Source organism: Ambystoma mexicanum, chromosome 5p (genome assembly GCF_040938575.1).
Source record: "Ambystoma mexicanum isolate Mex_15411 chromosome 5p, UKY_AmexF1_1, whole genome shotgun sequence".
NCBI lineage: Eukaryota > Metazoa > Chordata > Amphibia > Caudata > Ambystomatidae > Ambystoma > Ambystoma mexicanum.
In genome coordinates this window covers 862,109,785-862,126,261 of record NC_090930.1, presented here as the reverse complement: position 1 = coordinate 862,126,261, position 16,477 = coordinate 862,109,785, and the positions used below count along the sequence as shown (strand labels likewise).

Sequence of the window (16,477 nt, the reverse complement as noted above, 5' to 3'; positions counted from 1 at the left end):
TACCCTCCCAAGGGTGAGGGATGTGTCTGAAGGCTAGTGTGTCTTTGAAGATTAGTGCTTCCCCTCCTCCTATTTTGGAAGGTCTATCCTGTCTAAGGATGGATTAGCCTGCGGGTAAGGCTAATGTGATGGCTGAGCCATACACACGTGAGTAAGGAATGGATGCTTCCACTACTTATTATAGCAGAGATGGGCCAGAGAAGGAAGGCCTTGTTTCAAGTGTGTCGCAGTTAAAAAAGCTATTGAATTACAGAAGCAGATCTCAGAAAGGCAATGCTGGATGAGCCCCAAGAAGCCAAGGTCTTATCAGGCTGGGGTGAGCAGACATTGGATACAAATCATGTGAAAGAACGAAAGTCTTGTTCAGAAGGCATGGACAAAAACAAGGAAGACGTCAGAGGTCTATTAGAAAATAGTATTTTAGAATACACTGGGGCTCAATTTGTGGTCTTCATTCATGTGGAAGGATGAAGTTGGACGAACACGATGGTCAGACCTACGCATGAGGGCAGAGCGTGCCTTCACTCCCCTGAATTCTCCAGAGCAAAAGAACACTCCCAAGGACAAGTTGAAAGCCTTAATTGACAGCAGACCACTGAGGTGATGATAGATGAATATGCTAATTGGTGGGAAGCTATGGTTAAAGACTAGCTCACCAGCACCTGGATGTCCAGTCTGCATGCTGCTAACTTAGGTGGAAAAGTAATGACGGAGGTTAGAGTGCCAAGCAATAGTAGAGGGCCACGTGATTAAGGGTCCTATAGTTGTGTAGCCAAAAGGACGTTGTGTATTTAGTGACGTTCATAGTGACCTGTTTAAGGGGAGGGCTTAGTTGCCCCACCTGATGTTAACATACTTATCACTTTTCTTCACTCTTATTATGGATCATATACTTAGAGCCTATCACAATTGCCACCAGGTTTTTGTAGTTTTCCACGTAGGATGACGTTAGTAATACGTAGGTTAACATCAATGACTATTTTTTGCTATAAAAGAATGTTTTTTTAAAGCTGCAATGAGAGATCTTACACTGAGATGTCCGCTGATGTCCGTTGTACTCCCTGTTTTAGATAATTGATATTAAAACAGTTATCCTTTTGCCAACTACCTGAGTCGTTTCGATTATTGATGTTTGAGTAACTTCTGCATCCCCCATTCATCTCAAGGGTATTGCAACCTGGTCTTAAAGGGCTGGAAGCCTCCGGTTCACGTGGTAGCTGAGAGGGTGGTTTAAAATCCATCGACCTAGTAGGCTTTGGGGTCCTGGATATATCGCACAACCTCTGCCATTCGGCTGAAAGAACGTGAAGTTCCCTGTAGATAGCGTATATTAGTGTAAAACAAGTCTTGCAAGCCAGGTCAGGCAGGTCACTTGTTTTCAGGCAGAAACCCCTCCCAGCATCTACAGGAAGCTGAACGAATGGAAAGTTGAAACGGCCGTTAAAGAGGTGGATGTTAAAAACACAAATGGTGAGTAAAAACTGAGTGAGGTGGGAAAAGTGTGAATGGGCAGTGGGTAGAAGAAAAAGTGATAAGGGAAAAACGAGTAACGGAGGGAGGTTGGGATAAAGTAACTTGAGAAAGATGAGCGTTGAATATTAAGTCATTGACTTGAGGAGAGGCCAAGCAATTGAGTAACTGACTGGAGGAGAGGCCAAGTAATTAAGAGATATCGTGAGGAGAGGCCACGATAAAGAGTACGCCCAGTTTTCCTGCGTTTTAAAGAACGTAACAGAAGGCGTCGCACCTAGAGCCCTATAGACAGGTGACGTAGACTACGAACTCGTTTGAAGACGAGTTTAAAGAGGGTGATTTTGTAGGGGTAGGATAAGTCTTGAAGAGAAGACTGAGATATATGTGACCGGTTGAGTATGTTCGTTTGTCTGTTCGATTTCTGTGTTTGAAAATGGTGAAAAAATAATAGAGGAATTGATAAATGTGAAAAGAAAACAGGAGATTTGAGAATTAATTATTTACTTAGTGGAAATTGAATTGATGGTGTTTAGTGAAAAAAAAGATTAAAGTAAAAAACGTGATATAGAGGGTTTGGAGTCTGCGACAATTGGTGCACACTCATATTGTGTTGTTTTCAGAAACTTCTTTTTTGAAAACTGCAAAGAGTAAAGGTGAGTATTGACAGTCAAGTGTGACGAGTCAGAATGGAGGATATTACTCCACTTATGCACCTTTGCAAACAGTTGCAGAAACACGCAACCAAGCTTAGACAGTATAGTGCGGAATGGGTTAAAGGGACGGCAAACAAAATGTTCATTCCATGGCCGCAAGGGATCTTTATCGAAGGCAGTTTTGCAGCATTTGACGACATATTTGCAAGCTGCATATACGGGAAAATAGTTAGATAAGCGACTAGCAAGCTTAGAGCTCTGGAAAATGTACCAGGAGGAGAGAGAAGAGCCACCTCCTGAAGACTGGATATTGAATATATGTAGAGGGGGGTGAGGAGCCTTCTGCTCCACCCGCCGTGTCTGAAGCAGACAGCGATAGTAAGAAAGATGATGGGTTATACCCATTAAGAGAGCTTAAGGCAGCAACGAGCCACAGTAATCCGGCATATGAGTCGCCTGTGCAAAGCAGCGACGAGGGCCCAGAGAAAATACCCGAGAGAGATGCAATCTCTAAGGTCCCGAGGGACAAGGAGAGACGTGACAAGGAGAGAAGTGATCGACCAAGTACATCCTTAGAGCTAGGACAAGAAATAAAGAGATGGAAAGGAGAAAAAGATAAGACTGATGAGTTAGCAATTATACAGAACGAATGGATGGGTGGTCAGATTTTGCTCAAACTCGATGGTAAGAGCATCGAAGACATAAGGCAAAGGGAAGATGGAAACAAACAGTATGAAAAGGATAGAGAAAGAGAGAGGCGATTGAAAGAAGATGGAGCAAAAAGGAAGGATAGACAAAGACAGGAACAGTTGTATCAAGAGGAGCAACTGAGAAAGCAGGAAAGAGCAGAGGAACAGAGAAAGTATGACAATAGACAGAGGGCAATCGAAGAACGAGAAAGAATAGAAAGAAAGAGAGGAAGAAGAAGAAAAGGAATTAAGGGATAAAAAATACAAAGACGAAAAGAAAAGGAGATATGAAGGGCAAATGAAAGGAGAGATATGAAAAGAAAAGAGGAAACGACAGTAAGAGTAGAAGCAAGGAAGCGATGAAAGTTTGATGACGAACTAGAAAGAAAGAGGAGGCAGAGAGCACACGATCTTCAACGGGTGGATGAAGAATTATTAGATCCTAATCCAGTAGTGGCATGGGAAGATGCAGAAGAGTTGTTCCCAGCACATGAGCCAATAGCAGGTCCGTTTAGAGCAAATCTAGAGTGTGAGTTGGACTATAGACGCATTAGGGTTGCTATCGATAAAGTCTATCATGGCATGAGGACTAAGAAAATGCTGCAGGGCAAGGGTAAAAATTATCGACTCGAGAGTATGCAGTTGTAAGACAAATAAGGAGCCTTATGCAGTTTTGAGCCAAAGGAGCTGTCTTTAGATAGACTGGCTCTAAATGGAGATGAAGAGGAGAGAAGTCACACGAGTTGGGGACAGGATATGCCAGACGAGGACAGGGAAACCTTCCATGGGGAGGAGGAAGGTAATGTATGTGGCCCTGAAGGGTGTTTTTCAATGGATAAGGAAGTAAGATAGTCGGATCTATGGCATCTAGGGCGACCCAAATCTCGGGTGTCAGAATTATTGACGTGGCTAGATCCACCTAAAAGGCGATCCCATGGTGAAAGGGGGGACTCAGCACATGCCGTGAGCAGGTTAAGGTCACTGCCAGGAAGAAAGCAGAGCAGAACCATTGTCCCTGCTATGAACAGACATACGATGGGAGACGAATGTGAGTTTGGGGTTTCACAGTTTCCCTTGTTAGAGAAAGGAGGAGCTAGGCCACAGTATATACCTTGGACACAGATGGATAAGGATAATTCAAGGTATAAACTCCCAAGTTTAACTTCTGGTGCAGGGAAATGGATACATGAGTTAGAGAAAATGACAGGAGGAAACACGTTAGCTATAGGGGACATTAAGGGTCTCTGGATTGCCATTCTTGGGGAAAGGGCTGATGACGTATGGTCAAGAGCAGGGTATTCTAGTGTTACCACGTTAAACACTGCTCATGATGGAGCACCGTTCAATAATTGCAGGGTGCCAGTCTGGAAAGCGCTTTAGAGTACTGTATCCCGACACGTCCGACATGGGAGCTATAATGGCAAAAAAGATGCACGAAGGGGAACAGCTGCTACCATCCATGACCAGTTAATACCACCACAGAGTGCCTGGCAAATGCCTTTCTACACAAAAGACAAAACTGTTGGCATTGCCAATGCTTGGTTTTTGCATCTGTCTGGCCCACATTCCTTCACCACCCTTCATAAGGAGAGAATAGGAATCTTGTGTCTGAAACTATCAGGCAAGCAGATCTAGGAACGGACGCAGGAACTCGGTATGCAATTGCCAATAAAAGATATGTTTGGAGCTTTGGTTACTATCAAATATTACATGTGAAATAATGGCTGAACATATCCAAAGTTCATGTAGGCACAAACAGCTCTCATTTAGTGAAGGCTAAAGGTATGGCCAGAGAGGCATAGCAAAAAAATGCAAAGAGATGTCTGTTACTGAAATAGCGTTTGACAATATACCGACACATGCTCTGGTGCTGCTATTTCATACTGAAATCGGCTGCCCTAGGCAGTGTAACATTTTGTCGCCAACTCCTCCCGACACACCCATAGCACAAGATAGATTAATGTTGCCGGAAAAAGGGGGGCGAGGGGTAGGGGGCAATCTAGCAACCCCTGCTGTTGGCAAACTAAACAGATGCTTAGGGCCTCATTACAACTCCGGCAGTAGCCGTGCCAGTAAAAACAGCAGTCTGCCACCTGAGTTGTGTATTTTATCCAGCGCCTGGCAATGGGGAATCACCGGGGCATTACAGCCCCACCGGTCCCTAAAGCCAGGCATCAGAAAAAGTTACTCCCCATTCCCATTGAGTCCGATAGGACTCAATGGGAATGGGGAAGTCGGTAGCACCGGCACCATTCATAATGGTGCCGGTGCTACCGTCAAAGTCTGTGAGCGGGTGCCTTTCCGCCCGCCAGGTCAGTCCTGGTGGGCGGGAGGGCATTCGGGCCGCAAACTTGTACTCTGCTGGTCCGGTAACAACGGTGCCGGTAAGCCTACTGGCACCGTTGTTACCGGACCAGCAGGGTTGTAATGAGGCCACTAGTCTTACTTTTCCTAGCACCTGCCATGGCTCTTGGCTCAAAATAAAAAATTGTTGATATGTTTTCATATCTTTATTTATTAGAATTGTTATACAGTGTGCCACACGCCCGCAGGCCTCAGGGAGCACACAAAAAACACAAAACTAAACAAGAAGAGACAAATTGTGAAGGATTAAGTCAGAATGGATCGAAATGTCAGTGGGAGTGGTAGAGAGCAACTAATCAGAATACTGATTAGTTGCCCTATCCTCTCTTTCAGTTTATGCATTCGTATTTACTGCATTTATAGCTAATGTCTTTACATCAGTTTGGCAAACTTTTCAGGGAATGAGCCAAACAGATCGGAAAAAAGTGTGAGGTGTAAAGAGTAAATAAAAAATAAAAAGGCAGAGGTGTGCAAGGGCTCAACCCCATGTTCTTTATAAATGTTGTACCATGCACAGATGAAAAGATGCAAGTTCACCAGATGTAAAGACGTGGAAGTAGAATTGTTTGATTTGTGTCTTATCCCCACCCTGCTTTAGGAAGGTGAATTGTTAAAGTTCATACATGGTGAGCCTATCACACTATCACAATGTGCCAGAAGGGACACGCTGATGGACTCCTGCTTGTAAAAGAAGCCAATGCACAGTAGGTGGTAAAATATGCCAATCACACTAACTGATGCAATTCCCTGATAGCAACCGACAGCTGCTAGATCTACCGAGAGACAGATGCACTTGGTCCAGCTTCCTACATACCCCGGGGCTGTTGTACTGCATATGAAAGGGAGCCAGCCACTGAAAATCATACCTCCATTTCCTCCCCCCTGTGCGTGGGAGGCCTTTGTCGTTTGGAGTCTTGCCGTTCTTAGCCGCCTCCCTAAACCACGTGTGATTCTGTTACCCTCCCTACTCTTTGAGTCTTCTTTCAGTCTCCATGCACGAATCCTAAACCTCCTTTCTCTGATAGCACATCTAGCTTCTCTGCCTTTGCAAAAGTCACACCCCACTCATCTCTCGCTGATCTTCAGTTGATTGCATAATAGGCATGTTCTATGAACTACATGTAAAAGAGTCCCACATAGTCATTGTTTAACAGTATTAGAGAACATTTGAGGTGTGGATCTTTACCTGGGAGGACAGCAAGTTGCAATCTATGTGCAGCCCCTTTCCTGTTTTATGTCTCTGCAGAATCCCTGCCATAATAGCTCCATGAACATAAAGTCCTGTGGCAAGATCTGTCATGGCTACCCCAGGCCGAACGGGTTCTCCGTCCTAACAGGAGAAAAGAAAAGGCGGTAAGTGGGAATAATATCAACAAGGCAACGCAATGTGTATCAATTCCACAAATGAAAAGTATTGAAAGTAGCAAGAAAAATCACATTCTGTAAGCAGTTATGTCTTCCTTCACCCCAGCCCTCCACGCATGGACACCAGTTGAATTCTCCATTCAACCAAGAGGATAAGCAGACTTTGGATCAGAAATACATGATGATTGTTTCATTGTTTCATTGATCGAGACAAATTAGTGATGTCACTTTTTCTGTTACAGATACTCAGAAAAATTATTGGCAGGGTGTTGGGTGAATGGTTATGCCAGGTGACAGATGAGTGACATATGAGAACTATTGATGAGAGGAACAAATATATTCTCCCGTGCAAGCTTCTCTCTGCATAATGTCACTAATCTGAATAAAATTTTAGGTGGAATCAAAAAGAATTAAAGCATCTCTAAAATTGCACATGATGGATGTGTTGAAGCAAAGTCTGCCAGAAGTTAACACCAGTTATTTCTATGGGGACCCTAATGTGCTGTACCTGACAGCCACAAATAATGTATACAATTTCCGAGACATCGTTATTGGAAAAATGACTGTGTACATGCATTGAGGAAAGACATTTCTTTAATGACCTCTTGATTTGCTATGTTCAATGATTAAGTGCTGAAACGCCTTTGGGGTGGACACCTCTATAAGGTGATTGAATGCTATAGGTGTAGCAATGAAGTAGTAGAGTGGGCTTCTATGGAGGTCTTCATTTGTGTTCTGAAGACAGTACCTTTGATTTTATGGGGCGTTCCATGGGAAGCTTGCTTTGAAGGGCTATGAGAGCCATGTCCCAGAAAAAAGAGCATCATTGATTTGGAGAAGCAGTAGGTTTGGAGTTGTGTCCGAATTGAATTACAGAATAATGTTGGAACAGCAAAGGGATATTGTGTTGCAATTAATTTAGGTGTTTTACCTTATATAGGGCTCTGAGCCTGACCTTCATTAAGCACAAGAGTGATTTGTTTTATTTTGTATTTAATTTAATGTGATATTAATTATTCAGGACTTTTCCACATAAAAACAATCAACAAAGTATATAAATTAAAACAGATCAATCCAACAATACAAAAATACCATACATTGTGACACATTTTTTTCATAAAATAATTAAACCAAATGCGATTTAAAAGATTATAACAATATTCTTTTAAAACTTCATGGCAAATGGAATGTATTGATTGAATTAGTATTACACCTTAAACTACTATAAATTCCTTGTTTCAATATTTAGTTTAATTTCAACTTCCAAATACCAAACAAAGCAATCAGCAGCGCTAGGTTGCCTGAATTAAGGTAATAATCCCAAAAATGATACTGTAGATTGCTTCATAATTACGTAGAAACCGGGTACGTCTGCGCACGTAACGAAGGGTCATTGCCTTACAAGATGTCAAAACTTGCTGAGAAGTTTCAAGGGCAGCAGGTGATTTGAAGATGCAACATGTTCTAAGTTCCCGAGGGATGTGCAGTTGAGGTCCTTTAGTCAATTATATTACATTATATTATTCATTATGCGCATCCAAAAAGGCCCGGAGGCACACGGGCGCAAGTCCTATCCCTGGCACGTTGAATGCAGAAAGCAATGACCTATCTTTTATTTAAATACAAGAGTTTTGAGTTTATTTTTAAACCCCTTGATTGTCTTACAATTTCTTACAGCTGCTGGTAGAGCGTTCCATTTCATAGGTGCGCTCGACCAGAATGCACCCCTTCTAACTAATTCCGAGGAGGTTTTTGGGATTTGTAGGTTCCTATCCCTGTTTGAACGAAGAGTGCGTGCCACCCGTTTGACTTTTAGTCTGTTGACAATATATGTGGGGAGATGGTCAATCCTTATTAATAGATCAAATCTTCTAACTGCACTGGATGGGCATTTCATCAAATAGTGTTGAAGTCCTAAATGGGGAAACATTTAAATAGCTATGACTAAAATATTGCTTTTTTATCAATCCTATATGACTATATGATTAAAATTTGAGACCGAGTCCCACAGATCCAGTTTACTCACAAATTAAATGTTTAATTTATAAAAATCATTAGTCCAATCTGGCGTCCAGTTAATCTGCTTGAACATGTCGTACACTGCTTTCCCCCATACATGCAACTTACTCCATAGTTCAACAAATCAGTGCCCAAAAAGTTTAATTATGGGCACTTAGGATCATTAATAGCCTTTATATAGAGGACCCATTTACTTCTGAGCACCAGGCAGACAAGAGACCTCAAGCCAAATTGCAAATGCAACAACTCCATTGGGACTGACTGTGACAAGTGTAGTATTGACCTCCAACATGTGCCTTTAATAACTTTCAACCAGTTGTAATCTGTCATTTGAAGTGCTTCCAGTCGGTAGGCAGGGCAAAAGCTCTGCTTATACAGCAGTGCTATCTCCTGATAGCTGTATCCAGCGGTACTAGTTGAAAATGTTTTATTCAAGGCCGTCTGAATAGTTGCTTTATGCCCCTCTCAGCAATTAAGTCTGTGTGCTTTCCTTGACCAAACTCAAGTCCAAGATATTTGTACACCTGAGTGATTTATAGCTTTCTTTTGGTATAGTGGTGGGGAATGCCGCCAATGCCAATACATTCAATAAGCAACCAAGGCAGCAAAGGCAGAGTCACCTTTATTTCCATATAGCTGTGCAGAAATGGACCAGGAACCCGGCAGAGTATCCTCTTCTAGGCCATCAAGCACAGAAACCTCACTGACAATGACTACCTGCCATGTGTTCCTCTCAAGAACTCTATATCGTATGTGAGGGGTCAGTAATGTGAGACTCACGACTGTATTGAGTTTTCTCAGGATCTGCCATTTTATTACACACAAAATTACAGAAATCCTAACTAAACTGACTCTACAAGGGGGTTCCCTACCTACTTTAAGATCTATGGGAACCCTCCTAGCATACACCAAACATAACCCTCCCCACTAAACAACATAAACATTCAAAACAACAGAAACTCAACATAAATAAAAGTTGACCAAACACTCAGCGTCTTGGATGACTTCTCGTGGAACTGGGCAGATCCTGCTCCCCAAGAATTGTCCCAAAGTCAATTTTCTCCAATGAACAAAAAGTCTTTACCAAAGTCTTGAAAAGTTCCAAAGAAACAAAATGTTCACACAAATAAAATCCAGTAGCGAAAGTCACTTGTTTGGTGAAAGACTTCTTTCTTTACAGTTCCACAAAGAATTAACAGCAGCAAGGTAGCTTTCTGGACAACTTCCTTCCAGTAAAGAATAGATGAAGTTGACAAAAGTATTCTTCCCACCTTGACAACAACTTCTTTACTGTCGAATTCTGCAGTGTTTCATGTACAGTTTGTCAGGATGTTCTCGCTCGAGATTTACTGCTCTCTCAGCAACTTCCTTCTGCGATAGAACTGTGGAAACAGGTTCCTTTGCCCCACTGTTAACTTCAACAGTTATGACAAATATTAACAGCCACAGTTCTGCTACTGCTACTACAACTTATACTGCTGTGTAAATTGCTACTACAACAGCAACTGCAGGAATAGGCAATTCTCCAAGACATCTTCAACATCCATAGGCCGGTAAAGCACTCTTCTTTCTATATCACCAGAAAGGGCAGCCTCTTTGCCTGTATTGCAGCAACCATAGAATCTGCTTCGGCTTCTAGACTACTTCTTATTCTTCCAAACAGTCTTTGCCATGCAGATATAGAAATAACTTCAGTGAACAAGAACCCAGCTCCCTTCCCCGGCATTATATACACCTTGCATTCAATGGTTACACCAAAGCAGTTGTGTCACTCTTCCAGCTTTGGATGAAGACTCTTGGGTAACAATACATTCATTGGCTTCAGAGCACTGGTGTACAGTTCTTATGTGCATGGGATATGCTTTCATAGAGATTCCTCTATGGGCTTGGGTAACGCTTGTTCTGGCTTCAACTTCTACTACTTCTATAACCTCCTGCTTCAGCATTTTATGTGTTGCAAGATGTGTATTTTTGATTGGAACCAAAATTAGGCACACGCGATTGCGTTTTAGTATTGAACTGCCACTTTAAAGACAGACGCATTCCCACCTTTTGGTCAGCACTCAACATCCAAGGTATCGGGAAACATTGTCTCATGTGCACGGTCCCTTTAAACAATACTTGCAACTCTTCGGGAAAGACAGTTTAACTTAAATTAGGCTATTGGCAGCTTTCTCTATGCTAACCGGGCACACGCGACCGCCCGGCAAGTATTGCTGATGTTAAGGAAAGACAGGCTTTTCATTATATGCAAGCATTTCATTAAGTGTGTGTTACTTTCCCATTGATAAAAAGAATTCCCACTTCTGCTGTTAATTTGTACTCACTTATATTTCAGCGCGGATGCAATTAAAGGCTGGCTACAGTTACCAGCAAGGAACTTCTAATTCTCGGGAGTACGGAGCTTCCTTTTCTGACTCCCAATTATAATGATTGCGGGCTGCGGCAGCTGCCCAAGTTTGTTTCTTCTCCTGCTACTCCTGCCGGCACTCTTGGGATCCACACCCCTCTGCTACACGGGTGTCTCCGATCCAGCCTCATTAAGGGAGAGTCTCCTACTCTCTAATTTTCCTCGGCTTGCTTCTGCACATGGGCCTTAGGAACAACTGCAACTTCAGCTCTGCATTCACAGCAATGAGGCACACCTGCAAAGACTACCTTCTGCTTCCATTTCCCTCCAGTGTCACTACAGCTATTCAGGGTCTGTGAGCACAGGACCAACTCAGAGTTTGCCTCTCTACTTTGGAATCCCTGTTGTGGTTACACTTCCTTGTGAACTGCTGGCTAAGTGCTCTGCTTCTACTGCTTCCGCTACTGCCGACCTTCCAGATCCTGCCCCAGGTTCTTTCTACTGCTTCTACGTCACGCAGCCTTTTATGCTCCTCAGGTGGGATAATTAGTTTAAGGTGCAGGCCCTTATGATTAATTGCCTGACCTTGTTTGCATTCATTACGCTTGCCTGCCTGACCTGGACTCTTACTTGCCTCTTTAGCCGTCTTCTTTTTGACAGTCCCTGACGGATTCTGGGAGTGGTAGTTTGAATTAGGAAAATTTTATTTCTCTAATTCTTCAGAAGACTTTAAAATAGATTTACTTCTCCAGATATTATTAAGAGAAGGATTATAAGGATTAACCCTTTTAGAGACAGAAGGGACAGAAAAAGGTCACATGCTCATCGTTCCGGTTAGAATACTTTTGAACTTGTGGAAGATATGGGACCCTAGGTGTGTCAAACATCTGTTTCTTGTGTTCAACACAAAGTGGAGTCACTCTTTCAGGTTTTACCCTTTTACCCTGAATAGAGGATCGAGATGTACCAAAATGACAATAAGCCAATTCCTCCTTTAAGTTTGTGTTAACCGTATTCCTCTTCGAGGAAAAATACTGTGTGGCTGTTACGCTCACCTGGACCCCACAGGGGTGTCGATCGGACCCGGACAGCTGCGGTCTCCTTCAGCGTGATGCGTAGTGCAGAGATGACTGTCTGGACTGGCCCGCCTAGTCTTGTCTGCTGGACCCGAAGAAGTATTTTCCTGCAAGTGGAGACAGGGATTAACCACCTGTGGGTTTTAGTGATGGCCTCCCAACTGTTCTCGTTCTCCCCCACTAATCACCTCCGATATCCCCTTAGTGACCTCACCTTATGTTCATAAAAGATGAGCTCTCCATCCTGCGTGTCTTGCAGGGGCGCGTAGATACCAGTTACTTCACTGGTTTGAAGGCGTTGGGAGAGTTCCGGTAAGTATTGACTCTGAAGTCCCTGGCGGGATTGATAAGTATCAAGTTCAAAGAGTTCAATGTGCCCGATGTTCACTCTTGTCCCCTTCCTTCCTTAAGTTGCAACTGAGTTTGTGAGAAGAAGGTCGTGTAGCTGCTGCTGGCGTTCAGGTAAGTGTCTGTGTTACCCAACGCTGTCCGGTAACTATTGCATGCGTTAACGTGTTGTTTTTCTCCCTCTTTACAGATGCGGCATATGAAAATGTGGAGAGTTATGGAATAATACCGCCGGTGGTACGTCTATGGTGGTAAGAGGTTGTATTTGTTGATTCCCTTGGCTCCCCTTGTTTTTTCTTGTGTCCCCTAGGTGCCGGATTACGGCGAAGAAATGATGGAGACAGTGACAGATCGAAAGATGCTGTGAGAACTGGTGCGTATGGCGCCGTGCTGGAGCTGGCGAAGCGACGTGTGCAGGACTGATGTACTTTCCAGGTCCGGAGATGAAATGGTTCCGGAATTAGGTGAGGAATTTGAAATAAGTTCGTTTTCTAACCTTGTCCTTTTCTTCTTCTTTATTCTAGGAGCTCCGGATTCGAGGAGGGAGTGGCAGAAGACTGGATGCTGGCTGCAGGCACGCAGGCGTGGCAGAAGACTGGATGCTGGCTGCAGGCACGGTGAGCGTCACGCTGCTGGATGCAGAATAACGCGAAGCATGTGCTGCTGTTCGGGTGTGGTTTAAATAGCCTCCAAAGTAGTTCCAGTTAAGAAGTTCCCTATAGCCACGCCCGAGTAAAAAATAGTCCCTGTAACAAAATAGTCCCATACAGGCCTCATGTAGGCTTGGACTCTTTTGCAGCATGGTCTGCATCAGGTAAGAAAAGTCTATGAGCCTGGCGCCTATGGCACCAGGACTGATTTCTATGATGAGCCTGGCACCTAAGGCGCCAGGACTGAACCCAGACTGCCCCTAGCCAGGGCTGCTGAGCTTTAAACAAATGTCTGGATGCCTGCTCCCGGAGCTGAGGGCCTTGGTCCTGATGCCCGGGGGTAGGCATCATGACAGTGGCATCCTGTTCAATCTCCCCACTTCCCTGGGCCTGGTCTCTTCCCAGGTGATCCTGCCACAGTACACCACCCCCAGGATTGGGATCAGGAAGCTTCTGCCCTCTCCTAGCCACCTGGGAGGAGACTCTATGTAGGGTTGTAGTGGGGGATCCGCAACTCCACACTTCACACATCAGAACGCCAGAGCGATTCCCTCATTGAAATTACATCATAAAGACTCTGCCGAGCCCCAACACTAACTAGGAAGGTTTACCAATACTTACACTGGGCCAGCATTGTCAAAGTTCGGCAGACCTGCGTACAAGAAGAGGGTGGGGCTAAACATACCTTTTTCTGTTTTTATCAATGTCACCAGGCCTGGTGGGAAAGGAGAGACAGCAGTTTGCCTGTGGAACCAGAGTAGGTGGAGACCCAATGGAAAGAGAAGGTGCAGGATAAAAGAGACGGCAGGAAACAGGCTGTGAGTTGTACGTGTGAGATCAGAGGAAGAGGAGGTGGCCCAACAGACCAGGTGGAAGAAGTAAAGTGCAGAGAAGAATGCTGATGGTTTATTCAAGAAGTGTACAAGGTGGGGTATTGGTTGGAGAGAGAAAATGATACTTGGGTATATGTGTGCATGCAAGGTGGATGTGTGAGATTGGCAGAGGAAGAGTAGGGAATGAGTGAGAAGGTGATTGGGGAGTGAGAAGAGGGTGATTGAGGAGAGGTTTGGGAGGAGTGTAGTACGGAGATGGTAGTAGCAGTCTGGTGAGAGGAATAGTAGTGTGGAGGCAGGAAAGTAACAGTGGTGTAGAGAGGGGGGAGTATTTGTGGTGCAGAGAGAAGAGAAGGGAGCAGTACTGGAATGGAGAGGGGAGTGGCAGTAGTAGGAAGAGGGGAGTATGTTGAGGAGTAAGATTGGAGGCTGGAGGTAAAGAGAGAAAGGAGCATTAGAGGGACAGAAGAGGAAGTGTCACAAAGAGAGCCAAGGAGACGGTGGTCAGAATAGTACGAAGGATAGAAGGAGGTAAATAGGGAATCAGGGAAAGGAACAAGAGCATGGAAGAAGTAGCCCATGTGGGGCCTCAGTGTCTGAAAGGCACCTATTATTTCAAACTACCTTAGGATAAGGACCACCTAGATTGTTCCCAGGGTGAGCTAAAGAGATAAGGTATTTGCCTTTTGACCATCACCATAAAACAGACAGATGTTAGATAGTAGGTGTTACCGATCTCTAATGACAAGCCTGAGGGAGACCTGGGATAGGGAGAGCCTGCCCATTCCTAGGTAAGCTAGAGAGGAATTTAGCGAGCCCATTAATAACAAATCAAAATAAAAACCCTTGAACTGTCTTTGGGAGTTAGGGATGCCATCTGTGACCCTCCTCCCCCACAATGCCTATCCACATCCCTTTAAGATTCCTCCATATGCACAATGTGCACTGGTGGTGCATTCCTTCAGGGGATGGGGTATAGTAAGGCTACATGACACCTCATCCATGAAAGTTCACCACATTTGTCCAGAAACCGATCCTGCACATCCAAACACTCATGCCAACTTGTGAGTAGTTTCATGTAGGTTTTCATGTCAACAATAAATGTTGGCAGAAGGTGGTTTTTTATTTGGGTATTCCATAGACCCACAAAATACTTGCTTTCAGGATTCCTATCTTGGAACTGTCTGCTTGTATTATCAACATTTTTGGCATACACAAACCCCCTACCTTAAAGTTGAGCAAGCTACAATTTGTACGAAAATCGGATGAGCCAAACTTGAGATATTCATAGAAAAATAAATTATCAATATATTTAAAAACCTGCACTAGTTCTGGTGGGTCACAAGTATAGGCAAATGGAACAAAACAGCAAAGTGCGAAATGAAAAGATGAAAACACAACAAAAACATGAAGCACATGAAGACATTAGGCAGATGAAATGAAACAAAACACCAATCAGCAGAATTATTGGATGAAAACACACACAAACACACACCAAACATATATGCCCATATGTGTTTGAGGTATTTCCTCACAAACATACACCGTCACCAAAAACAACGTATGTGGAGCCAACATATGCACCTGCGTTACATCGATTTAGAAAGTCCGCTTTGAGATCGCATCAAGCAGCCTTTACAAATCAAACTGCCATGCCTCTTGGCACAAAGGAGTGCACGTAGGACATGGAAGGCATGGCCAGACCGCAAGAGGGAAGCCGTGGGCGAAACAGGTAAGTGATGTTCTGTGAGGGTGTGTCTGTGTGTGTGTGTGTGTGTGTGTGTGTGTGAATGGGAGGATGTTTGTGGCGGGGAGGTGGCAGGAGTGGGTACGTCTGAGTGTTTTGGCGTGTGTGTCAGTGTGTCTGTGGTGGGTGGTTGAGGGGGAATGTTTTAGTGGCTGAACGAAGCCTGTGAGGGAAGAAAGAGGGGTTGGGAGTGAAACTCCTCGATTTCTAGGAAATCCTGCCTGGGTGGGAGAGGGTACGAGGGGTGGTGGAGGCAGGAAGTGGATCGGCTTTTAATGGAATTGGGGGAGTGAACACCGACCCCCAAAATGGTGGTAATACCGTAAATCAAGGCCACACAAAATGGGCCGGAAAAAAAATAATCCGTCTTTTTTGTGTGCATCCTTCAATATTCTAGATTGTCATATGGAACCGAATAAATAAGTGCAGAAGGAGCGTATGGACAATGTGGCAGACCAAAAATACATGTGACGAAAGGAGCATGGTTTCTTTACAAATAGGCATGGGTGTGAATAAATGCCTGAAGGATCTAATGGGTTTTCTACAATAAAACAGATTATTCCACTCAGAAAATGTCCTCGAAAATGCGCATCGACCATGGCAGGCAGACCGTTCACAGAATCATTGGCACAGTTAGCAACAGTGCTGATGCTTCCGTGTCCCCACTTCCATAGATTCCTAAATGGGAATGGGGACTTACATTTTACCGGCGCCTGACTTCCCGGGCCGCAGGACTTAAACTCTCCCGGTGGCACCGGGAAGTCAGACACTGATAACATTTTACGAGTCTGGCAGCAACCCGCCAGTAGTACCGGCAGGGTTACCACCGGACTCGTATTAAGGCCCAAGGGTAGTCGAACTTTAATCTGTCAGGTTTATTAATAAGGTCAGGCTATTCTCACCATTATTT

The 16,477-nt window shown here is 44.1% G+C and overlaps 1 protein-coding gene across 3 annotated transcripts in view; it reads right to left on the bottom strand.

The window, feature by feature from the left end:
* SUGCT (succinyl-CoA:glutarate-CoA transferase) overlaps window positions 1-16,477 on the bottom strand; it is a 2,028,246-nt gene that overhangs the window by 1,116,931 nt on the left and 894,838 nt on the right. For all 3 annotated transcript variants that reach the window (XM_069613297.1, XM_069613296.1, XM_069613298.1), the window contains exon 8: window positions 6,366-6,509. In XM_069613297.1, coding sequence (XP_069469398.1) covers window positions 6,366-6,509 — 144 coding nt within the window. The remainder of the gene's footprint in view (window positions 1-6,365; window positions 6,510-16,477) is intronic.